General features: G+C 58.0%; 2 protein-coding genes and 1 long non-coding RNA gene across 3 annotated transcripts in view; 2 read left to right on the forward strand and 1 right to left on the reverse strand.

Annotated features, from left to right (window-relative positions):
* Positions 1 to 628: 628 nt before the first annotated feature.
* Positions 629 to 11,511, reverse strand: part of LOC109324368 — a 13,569-nt gene continuing 2,686 nt past the window's right edge. Inside the window, exons 2-3 of the long non-coding RNA XR_002104919.1 lie at positions 1,063 to 1,108; positions 629 to 676 (exon numbers count right to left, since the gene is read on the reverse strand). This is a non-coding gene — a long non-coding RNA (uncharacterized LOC109324368). The remainder of the gene's footprint in view (positions 677 to 1,062; positions 1,109 to 11,511) is intronic.
* LOC109324336 (retinol dehydrogenase 16-like) lies at positions 4,984 to 9,106 on the forward strand. Its single transcript, XM_019556334.1, has 4 exons — positions 4,984 to 5,318; positions 6,082 to 6,340; positions 7,488 to 7,651; positions 7,885 to 9,106. Exons 1-4 carry the CDS (start codon positions 5,006 to 5,008, stop codon positions 8,100 to 8,102), a joined length of 954 nt encoding a protein of 317 aa, XP_019411879.1. The 5' UTR covers positions 4,984 to 5,005; the 3' UTR covers positions 8,103 to 9,106.
* Positions 10,810 to 11,511, forward strand: part of LOC109324357 (17-beta-hydroxysteroid dehydrogenase type 6-like) — a 4,292-nt gene continuing 3,590 nt past the window's right edge. Inside the window, exon 1 of the mRNA XM_019556352.1 lies at positions 10,810 to 11,511. Within this exon, the coding sequence (XP_019411897.1) occupies positions 11,159 to 11,511 (353 nt within the window). The 5' untranslated portion in view covers positions 10,810 to 11,158.

Here is an 11,511-nt window from a genome sequence, read left to right on the forward strand (position 1 = left end):
GAGGGGTGGTCTCTTCTAGTCCAACCCCCTGCTCAAGGCAGGACCAGCCCCATCCAAACCATCCTATGCATATGTTTGTCCCCGCTGCTCTCACCACTGCAAAACCAGCCCCCTTGCACAATACCAGGCACAATGCCAGGGAACACCCAACTCACTCCACCTTGCCGCACACCGAGGCTCAACTTTTAACCCTCCAGAAAATGAAGAGGCAGAACACTGGCTTTGACTGGCCAAGCAGTTTCTATATGGCCCTGAAACAGCTCTCTAAAAAGTCACCCAGCTATATTACTGGGATGACCCCTGTACACCCTTAGATGCTCTTCCTAGCCCTCATTCCCTATGTGCAGGTTGTGACTCACCCAGAGCTGGTTGCAACACTCAGAAGCCCAACAATGCAGCGAGATTAGATACAGAGGGAAAACCAGAACTCTCAATTAAAGCCCGAATCACTTTGTCCCCAGGCAGGGGAACAGGGGGAAGAGGGGGCAGAGGGGGACACGGGAGAGGCTGCAGGACACTGAATGGGGAAGGGAGGTCACTGGAGATCTGCTCTTTACTGTCTCCGGGGACAAGGCGGCTTCCAAACCCCGCTCATAAATACCCAGAGCCTGCATGAGGCATGGAGCCGTGCCCCCCCTGAGATCTAGGAGGCCTATGGGCAGCAGTTCTTTGAAACCTGTGAGTTTGAGGGGCTGGTCCCTGGCACCAGGGTGTGAAGGCGATGGTGGTGGAGCTGGGTATCTTGGAGGGGGATCATTGCTGAGCAAGGGCAGAGAACAGCACCAGAAACCCATATCCCAAGGGGACCCAGCCCCACACGCATGGAGCCCGGCCTTAGCAGGGGGTGCAACAGGTTGAGGGCTCGGGTCTGGAGCAGGATCAGAGCCCAGATTGTCCGGCTGGGCAGAGTCCTGCTGGTAGCTGGTGGAGCAAGATGGTCCAACGGCTGTCTTGCTGTCACAACTGCTCCCAGATTGTCCCCAGGTCTCCCCTCTCTCCCATGCTGTTTGTTCCTATGTCGCAGCCCAGCCAAGCTGCTCACGGCTGGATTTTCCTCTGCACAGATGTTGACAAGGTCCAAAAGTTCCTCACCTGGACCAGCAGCAACCTCCGCCACGGAGCACGCGCTGACGGCCCGGCACCCCCGCACCCGCTATTCCTGCGGCTGGGACGCCAAGCTCTTCTAGCTCCCCGTCTCCTACCTGCCGACCTCATGGGCAGACCTCATTCTGACCTCGTCCAGGCACAAGCCTGCCCAGGGCAGCTAGGCAGCAATGTGCCCATGGACCGGGGGGGGCTGCAGCCTTCAACGCTCCCCCAGCAGTGGGTTCAGCACCCCAATTGTGCAAGCTACAACTTTTCTCTTCTCTAATAAATGAACCCGCAAGCTTCCTGCCAGGGGGATGTTGCTTGATTGAATTCAGCGGCTTGGGCTTTAGCAGGTATCTTCAGCAGCCAACGACATGCAGCAGGGTGGGGTAGGTGGAAAGAGGTGGGAGGTCTCTGCGCGGGCACGGGGTCCTTTTTCTCCACACGTTGCAGCTTCTTTAGGGTGCTAAGGGCTTAGCTACTTTACAGAAATGTAAGGGAAGTGGGTGAGGTGTCTCCTGAATGGGGAACACAGCACAGATGTTCGCAGCTTATGACAGACGATTGCAGACTGGTGACTGCAACAACAAACTGCATTGGATGGCCCATATCCTCTCTGGAGGATTCAGGGGCATGGCACTTTCACAGCAGGAGTGCTGATCATAGAAATCTCAAAAGAGAAGCATAGCTGGAAGGGGGCTCCAGAGGTCCCATCTAGTCCGATCCCTTGCCCAAGGCAGGGTCAGCCGGCCCTGCCGTGAGGAAAGCAGGGGACCACGGTGGCCAATGTCCTGCTGCTCCAGAGGCTGTTGATAGACACTGGAGGGAGCCCAGGGAGAGGCAGCGCCCCGCAGCAGGAAGGCAACACCCCCCGCCCCCGCCCCAGGCCCCACCAGCCTGCCTGTGGCAGAGCACCGTCTCCTGCCCCTTGTAAAGAGCAGTGAGTGGAGAGGCACAGGTGCTGGTTGCCAGGGTAACCGGTGGAGGTCAGCTGACTGGAAGGGGCAGGGCCTGGCTCCCATTTAAACCCAGGCCCAGGCCAGGCAGGCAGCTCCCCGCTGGCTGCCGAAGGGCGGGAGGGCCGCCCAAGTGAGGAAGAGGACAGGGCCTGAATGGCTGAACAAGGTGACACCAGTGAGACAGAGAAACCCTGGAGCGGCGAATGTTGTTCTAGCCAGACGGCTTGAATTTATGTTACAGCCGTGGGGCTGGAGCTTTCTGTTTACTGTTTCGACCGGTGGTTTGGGTGCGGCTATTAGGGGTTGGAGGAGGCCTCATAGGGGACTCACGGTAGCGTGGGGACGCCGGCGCTACAGAGGGCGCAGCATTTGGGGTGCTCTGACCCCAGCGCCAGAGAAGGGGCATGAAGAGTTAGAGGCCAGGTAAGGCTGAGGCCACATGAGCCTTGTGGGGGGGTTGAGACCCTAAGGAGGAGAGTTGGGGGCCAGGCACGGCTATGGCCACCTGACCCCAAGGCTGAAAAGCCCCAGAGCCAAGGGGGTGCAGAGAGCGAGACAGACCAAACAACGTCCAGTTCACCAGCGAGGCCTAGGGTGTGGTAAAGGGGCGGTTGGAGCCATGCACAGCCCGTAAGGCTGCGGTGCCCAGAACCCCATTATAGAGACAAGTCATAGCAGGAGAACTGTGGCCAAGAGGACGGAAAGGCAGCCTCCCTTTAATATATATATCTCTCCCTCCTTTAATATATATATAAGACCAAGATGTGGTGGGCGAGAACGAGAACAAGGGTGCTTTGAAGCAAACTTGGCACAGCAGGGGGTGCTAGGGGAGATCACGGCCACCCCTAGGACCCCGCGCCATGACACTGACCAAGAGGTAAAATTTCTTCCTGACCCCAATGCAGTGTTGGTTTGACCCTGAGCCGAGCGGCAAGACCCTCTAGCCAGGACCCTCCGGTGTTGGTCCCAGCAGCAACCATGGCACAGCCTGGTCAAAATCCCCAGCTGCTGACATCTAATGGGGTGTTGTGCCCTTTGATGAAAAGTCACTGAAGGTGGAAAGGCAAGTAAGGTGACGTTAGGGCATGCCAAAAGTCAGGGACTCACACTCAGACTCCCTCAGGATCTGCCCTGGGACCCCACCTCCAGTGCAGATGTGCTGTGTTGTGATCATGGTGTACACACGTGCAGCTCCGTGCACACATGCTGAGCTGGGTGTTGCCTGGATGTGGCCCGTGGCTTGGATTTTATGTCGGAGCCTCCTGTTTTCACTTGGAAACTTTAGCCTGAGAGCGGTGCCAGGAGCTCCTCCCTAGCTCCTGGCTGTGGAACCGAGCACCTCATTAAACACCTTGGTAAGTCAATCTGCTGCTTTTTGCATGAACAATGCCCCCCCACCTGGTGACAGGAGCCACACAGGAACCAAGACACCTAACCAGGGCTTCCTTTACCTTCCTGCTGAGTAGGGGTCTAGCGGGTGCTTCCTGGACCTGTCTGTTTCCAAGTGGCTGTCACCAAGCCACTGACTGCCGCAGAGCTTCCCTTGGGCAGCCCTGGCCCAAGACGCCTGCCAAATTCAAACACAATTCCAAGGGAAAGTTTTGGGAGCTTTGATTCATAGCCTTGTTGCCACCCACTGCTGCTTCTTAAATAGGTCACTCTGGCTCAGGCCCAGATGGGTGGGAAGTATTCAATACTCACCCCCTGTGAGGTCGGTGCTAAGTTCCCTCGGGCCTTTCACAGGTTTTATAACCTTTTATGGCCTTCATTGGTCTTATGAACAATGTTACTTCTCAGAGCCCTTCGACATACGGCTTGTATTACATTCGATGCTATATGCTGGGGCTGTTCGCCTGGGCATGGAGCCCATGCGGGGTTAATTGCAGGCTTCCAACTCCTGTCCAGCAGCTGGGATCACTGGGGTTTTCCTCTCTCCTCTGACTTTCTCTGCTGGGGCAGGGCAGCGTGGCCCAGAGCAGCCAGGGGAGTTGAGGGTGATCCTGTGGCCAGGCAGTTCAGTGAGGCGGGGGCGCATCCAGGCAGCACATGGCCAAAGCCTGCAATGGCTCAACCTGTGCAGCTGTGGGCTTTCACCCCACAGCCCTGTAGAAACCGGACAGCCCCATGAGAAGTAGCTCTATGGAAAAATGGAGCTGCAGAGGTACAAGCAGAACCCTTTTCCAGAGGAAATATTCCACATCAGCCTCAGGTGCAGAGATGGTGACTTGGCCTTTCAATGTGGAGCGAGCCCACCTAGAAAAGCCGCGGTGCAAGTCGAGAGCTTCCCTTGCAGAGGCTGGATCCGAGCCCAGCTTTGTCCTACTTAGTCCATGGCTTAGATCTCAAATTGCTCTAGAAATACAAAAGAGCTTTGAGGCCAGCTGGAAAGCCCCTCCCTGCTTCTGGGCAAAAGAGCTCCCCACTGGCTGGCTCCTGGCTCTCGGGTATGGCAGGGCTGGGGGTGGAACGTGCTGTCAGACACCCGGTGCACAACACTTCCTAGGAAACAGGCATCCTGGAGAGGACGCAGAGTCCCAGGGCACAAAGGGGCTGAGGCCCTGCCTCTGCTCTCAGCACAGCAAGGCACTGACGGGAAGCTGGGCACTAAGCCTGGTGCCTGGAGAAACTGCAGGACCGGACTTGTGGGCACATTTGATAGATTCAGTTGTATCTTTAGGGCTTACAGGTGGGTACTTTTTTTCCCTCTCAGCTGCTGTTTTGCAACTCTGGAACTGGCCCAAGCCTCTGATTTGCCTGAACTGGCAAGTTAATCATTCAGGCTGCACTTCGGGGCCTCCAGTGTGTCAAGGCCAGTGTAGTGCTGTTATCTGAATGCCAGGCTGTGTTGAGACAGCAGCTTATCATACCTGGGACCTTTCATTCGAGCCCCAGCTACCTTTCTTCTGAGCTGAACAGTGCTCCTGCAAGTTCTCCCGCAGCCAGAAACCACCGCGAGGATGTGGCTGTACCTGGTGGCCCTGCTGGCGCTGTACCTCCTGCGCCGATGGCACCGGGAGCGGCAGACGGTCGGGAACCTGCCCGACAAGCACGTCTTCATCACGGGCTGCGACTCTGGCTTCGGGCACCTGCTGGCCAAGCAGCTGGACGGGCGGGGGCTGCGGGTGCTGGCGGCCTGCCTGACGGAGCAGGGGGCCGAGCGGCTGCGGGAGGCGACGTCGGGGAGGCTGCAGACGGTGATCCTGGACGTCACCCGCTCCGACAGCATCGCCGCAGCCACCGCCTGGGTGAAGGGGCAGGTGGGGGACCGAGGTGAGCTGGCTCCTGTGCCCCTCCGTGGTGTGCCCATTCCATGGTGCCCATCACTTGCACGTAGGAGTTGACTTCTATTTGGTGCAGCTGGGTGCCCCTGTTCACTCCAGGACCTTTTCAGGGGTAGGACAAGGCTCCTTCAACTACAACAGCTAAGAGAGGAGATGCTGGGTGATGGGGTCCTTCTAATGGCCCATGAGTTTCCCCTGCATTTAACCCCTACCTCCTGGGAGGAGGTGGGAATGCCTGGCTTCACAGACAAAGTGTTTTCCAGCTAGGGGCTGCCCTGGAGCACAGAACACCCCAGGCCAGCTCTGCTGGGAGCTCTGGGGAAAGGAGGTATGATCCTGGGGGCTGCAGGCAGGGGCAGCAGTGCCAGCAACCCTGTGCCTTCACTGCCCCAGCCTGCATGGCTCCGAGGAGCAGGCACTTGAGCAATGAAAAACACAGCTGTGTCCAAACCAGATGCCATATAGACAGCTTGTGATGGCACAGGGAGTTGAATCCAGGTCCCCCAGGCCCCAGCAGGAGCAGTGGTGTTAGCTAGAGAGTGCCCCCAGGAGCTTTCCAAGGGCATACCTAGTACAGCTCTTGGTGCCCAGCCCCGGGGTGTTCTCCATCCACCCCCCAGCTGCTGGGAGGTGCCCATCCAGCCAGGATAGGATGGGACGTGGAGGCTGATATGTGGGTTCCAGGGCAGAGGGGATGGAAGCAGGGCTGGTCAGATGGACTATACACTCCTCCACTGTTCCCCTGTGCCCAGGGCTCTGGGGCTTGGTGAACAACGCTGGGATCTCCGTCCCCACGGCCCCCAACGAGTGGCTGAGCAAGGCCGACTTTGTCAAGATGCTGGATGTGAACCTGGTGGGGCTGATCGAGGTGACGCTGAGCTTGCTGCCCCTGGTGCGGAGAGCCCGGGGCCGCGTCGTCAATGTGTCCAGCGTGATGGGCCGGCTGTCTTTCTTTGGAGGGGGCTACTGCCCTTCCAAGTACGGCGTGGAGGCCTTCTCCGACAGCCTGCGGTGAGTCCTTGTTAACGCAGCCTCAGCTGCAGTCTGGCGCTCTGATGAGAGAGAGGAACTTTGTCCAGAGGGTGGAGAGGGCCCATTGCGCTAGTGTGTGCCAGCAAAAAGATATGCACAGGCAAGTGCTTGTTGTAATGAGTAACCAAAGTCTGGCATGGGTTCGTTCACCCATGTAACTCAGAGCTTTGCCTCTAGCCGTGCTGCCCTGCAGCAGACTACTGGCTTTTCCTTCCCAGTGGTAGACACTGCCAAGCTCTGGCTGCCACAGGCTGGAGTGGATACTCCTAGTTCCCTGTAGCTTCCTGCCGTTGGGGGAAGCACATTAAACAATGCTTAGCAGAGATGCCGTTTCTCCTTCCCCGGCTGTCGTGGTGTGTAGGATACAGCCCCATGCTGCTGGTCATGGTTGACCTAGCTTGAATCCATTTTTAAGGCAGTCCAGGTGGAGTGCTGCAGCCGCCAGCCTGCAAGACTTCAGGTTAGACCCTCGTTCCCTGAAACCAACTCCAGGTTAGGCATGCCGCTCTGCTGGCGGCACTTCTCCTGGCATCTAGGAATCAGCATCTGAAAGGGGATCTCCAGGCTCAAGAGGATACAGAGGGAAAGGAGTGCCCTTCCCTTCATCAGAGCTGCCCCCAGGGGCTGATTGCCTGGGCTGAGGCCAGGAATGGTGCCTCAGCATGGCAGCTGGCTGTCTAGCAGGCCGTCCTGCCCACACAGGCCTGGCAGCTCAGAGGAGCACTGCAGGGCAGAGGCAGCACAAGCTAGATCAGCCAGCAACGGGCACGGTGCAGACCAAGACTCCTTTACACAAGGGTAGGGATGGCACCAAGAAAGAGCCCTTCTGCCTGCCACTGCAGTAGCTCCCAGCACTACCCAGTACCTGTGATGAGAAGGACAGTCATTCAGACTGGGACAGAGCAGGTACCTGGAGCCTTTGCCTCTGCTGAGGCCTCCCCAAAGAACTCACCCGAATGCAGTGAGTACCTGGCACTAGTGCCTGCCAGCCCCCTGCCCGCCTGCCTGGGGCAGGAGGAAGAGACTGCTCTCTGCCTAGGCATTTGGGGACTCCCAGGACAGGGAGAGCTGTTGCGTACCCTGGGGGGCGGGGTGGGATGGCTAATCCCAGCTCCTCCCATTCCAGTCGTGAGATGCTGCCTTTCGGGGTGAAGGTCTGCATGATTGAGCCAGGCTACTTCCGCACGGCTATCACCGACCCCAGCATCCTGACGGAGAACTTCAAGGGCCTCTGGGAGCAGCTCCCGCAGGAGACCAAGGCAGCCTACGGGGAGCAGTACTTAGAGACGTGTGAGTATCCTGCCTCCCGTGCCCTCCCAGCCCAGCCCTGCTTTCCACTCCCCTTTCTCGGAGCTGCTGGCCATCGGGCCAGAGACAGCCCCCACTTCTGGCTTTGATCCCTATGGCTCTGTACAGTCAGTGCCCAGGGCAGCCGCAGTGGTAGCTCCTCACCCTCTGCCACCTCCAACGCCGCTTGAGCAGGAGAGAAGCCCAGCACTGACCCTTTGGCTTTACCCACGCAGTTATCAAGGCAACCTATGACATGCAGAAGTCCTGCAGCCCCAACCTGTCGCTGGTCACCCAGGCCATGGAGCACGCGCTGACGGCCCAGCACCCCCGCACCCGCTACTCCTGCGGCTGGGACGCCAAGCTCCTCTACCTCCCGCTCAGCTACCTGCCCACAACGTTTACGGACCTGGTGCTAACGTGGTCATATCCGAAGCCGGCCCAAAAAGCATAGGGAGAGACATGCGACTGGAACCCAGGGGAGGAGGGCACTGGATGATCCATCAGCCTGGGGCAGGCCAGGGTGCTGCCTGGTGTGGGGTAGGGCTTGCTCCTCAGCCTCCGCACCTGCTGTCAATTGAACAAGCTGAATCAAAGCACTGTCTTCGCAGCTTCTTCTGGTCACTTGGGAGTTTGTTTCCTGCCCGTTGCCCAGGGACCAAGTCTCCTCACCCCACAACCAAACCTACCTCCCACCTTGAACCTATGCCTATCTAGCTGTGTCCCAGCTGCATTTGCAGCTCTGGGCATCCTTCTGGTCCTCACTGTCACGACCACCCCTTGGGTGCCCTCTGATCCACCTGCCATCAGCTCAGCTGCCTTAGTCGTAACAGCTGACGTTGGACTAAGCAAGCTGCCCGGTCCAGACACTAGCCTAATAACCAATTAGGGAAAACCCTGGGTTAAACTTTGTGCGCTGGATGTTACGGACACCAGAACAGGGCATGGCCTGTCCAAAAAAGCAAGATGCAATAAGCAGTGGGTGGGCAGGAAGGAGTTTCAAACCAAAGGGACCGGGTCAGTTCTGAGCCAGTGGGTCACGGTGTTGCAATACAGGAGAGAGGGCACATGTTACACCTCAGCGAGGGTGAATCTGTCAAGCCCTGTGGTTGCCAGGTGGCAGTGTCACTCCGTCAGGGTCCGATTACAGACTATGCAACATAATGCAACTGCCTTGCAATGACTGGACAGTGCTTCTCTGGAGCCAGTGACAAGTGGACTACTCCTTGGCTTGATGCCTTCAATTGTATGGGACCCCCCAAAGAGGAGAAGGATTTTGGTACAGGGGAAAGCAACCCCCTGTCTGTAAAGGGTAAAATTCCTTCCTGACCCCAAATGTGGCCCTGAACAGAGAGGCAAGACCCTCTAGCCAGGATGTTCAAATTTTAAGTCCCAGCAAGAGCAATGGCACAGTCCAGTTGCCATTCCCGGCCTGGACTGCAGCCAATACCCATTGCTTAAAACGCCCCGTGAGACAGGTAACATGGAGGGATGGGAGCCGCCAGCAGAGCCCAGAAGCTTGGTGAATCCCAATAGCAGAGCAGAGGCATCGCTACACCTAAATCATCCCTGCTCAGCGGCTGTCCAGCCGCTCCTTGAACACCTCCAGCAATGGAGAGTCCCTGCTTCCCCGGACGGCTCTCCCAGGGAAGAAGTTTGTCCTGAGATCCAACCCAGACCTACGTCGCTGCAACTTCCAGCCACTGGTTCTTTAATCTGAGCTTTTAATAAATGCAGTTATTTCTCTAACACCCCCCTCTGGCCTGGGCTGCATCGCCCACCTCTGAACCCAGGCACTGCTGTCTGAATGCAGAGGTGTGTTTGCACCCCCCACATCATCGCGACTGCTGAGTGCCACCAGCGCTCTTTCTGGGATAACTGGTCTCCAGGCTGTTTGGCCCGAGCCAGCCTTCAGCCCTGGAGGTTAACGAGCTGATGCTGAAAGTTTATCATGGAACTCCAATGCTTGCAAGGAGCAAATATTTGCAAAATTTCCTGTTATGTAATCTCCAGCATTTTGCAAGTTCTGTTTTGCCACAGGAAGATTTTGTGGGTCATGCCAAGATGCCCATAGCTGTTGCCTTTCCCCTCGGAGAACGGCTGCAGGATCCTGTCTTCGCTCCCTCCGGGAGCTCCCTCCGCGTGCTCCAGACCCCGTCATCCACGTTTTAGCTTGTGGAAATAAGCTGTGACTGGGGCACCAGTCCCAGAGGTTTCCGAACGGTGGGGAAAGGGAAATCAGACCCAGTGAGATTAGCCCTGGGGATCTGATGTGGAGCAGCTGAGCCTGGGGAACTCCCCTGGCTGCAATAGTAGCTTCAGGTGCAGACCACTGAAAACAAGAAAGCTTTTTTTGCATGCGGGCAGAGGGGAAAGGGCAGGGATGGGTCCCAATTAGCCATGTTAACATCAGCCTGCTTTGGTCAGGTCAAGCAAACAAGGTCACTGCTGCTCCCCCAAGGGGCTCATGGGAAACTGAGGCACTTGGCAGGGAAGGGACTTACCAGGCACCATCCAGCCCCAAATTTCCCTTGTGCTGCAGTCCTGCATGGACCCTCCAACCTGCTGGCTGGAACCAGCCCTGTCGGGCATGGGGGAAAGGGAATGCCCAGGTCCACGGAGCCGCTGCAGGTCCTCGCTGCTCCCCACGGCCTGGTTCTGAGAAGAAGCACTGTGTTATTTCAAATTTCGGACTAGGAAGTGCTCTCAGGGAGGCCTCCCTCTCCCCCCGGCCACATCCCAGGCCTGTGCCTGCCCTTGGCAGGAAACTGTTCCCTCTGCTCCACTCCCCGCTGTGCCTCAGGCCTTGCGGAGGGCGCTAGGCTGTGCAAGAGGGCCTGTGCCCCCCCCACGTTGAATGCTTCACTAGGGGCCTGTCATACTCCCTTCACAGCCCCCCTGAGCGGGGTGTCTTGGGCAAGCCACTTCCCTTCCCCTTGGCCATGAGGGCAGAGGGGCAGCGCTGGATGGAAGATGGTGCCTGCGCCCTTATGCCCCACCTCAGCTGGCAGAGCTCAGCTTCCTCTAGCCCTGCTGCCAGCAGCAAAGGGAGCCCCTGACACAACCCCCTAGACTGGGGCTGCAAGGACTGTTGCCTCCATCCCGTCCCCTCTGCCCAGGGAAATGAGCTGCTGAGAGAGGAAAAGAAGAACAGGGAGGCAGGAAGGGGCCTGCTGGCCCCACTGCGCATGTCCTCCTCCTGCTCTGCTCCATCCCCAACCTGTCTTTTATACAGCCACAAGGTCCCCTTTTGACTGGTGCCCTGGACAATGGTGGCTGGTTGTTGCAATGGTCGAAAACTAGGTGTTTCTAACCAGGGGTCTCAGCACGCAGGCCCCCAAAGCTCGGCCCTCTCCTGGGACACTCTAAGGTGCTGTCGGGCCACCCAAATGGATAACCTCAACATGATGAGCACGCAGCCAGCCCCTGCCAGTGCGATGGGGGAGCAGTGCAATCACTGGCATTGCCCCAGGCCTCACTGGGGACCCTTGTCATTGCAACGTGAGCCGTATGGACCAGGAAGGGTGGCTCAAATGGGAACTGGCGGATGAGTCACAAGACGCCTGTCAAAGGCTGCGATCTGCTGATGAAGAGCTCTCCCGCCCTGCATTGAGTCACTCGGCAGTTGCCCGAGCTCTGGCTTTGGCAGTGCTCTTGCCTCTTCTACAGTCGGAAGCCACCGCGAGGATGTGGCTGTACCTGGTGGCCCTGCTGGCGCTGTACTTCCTGCGCCGATGGCACCGGGAGCGGCAGACAGTCGGGAACCTGCCGGACAAGCACATCTTCATCACGGGCTGCGACTCCGGCTTCGGGCACCTGCTGGCCAAGCAGCTGGACGGGCGGGGGCTGCGGGTGCTGGCGGC

The sequence above is a fragment of the Crocodylus porosus genome, unplaced genomic scaffold, assembly GCF_001723895.1.
Source record: "Crocodylus porosus isolate Cpor-Errol unplaced genomic scaffold, CroPor_comp1, whole genome shotgun sequence".
Taxonomy (NCBI): domain Eukaryota; kingdom Metazoa; phylum Chordata; order Crocodylia; family Crocodylidae; genus Crocodylus; species Crocodylus porosus.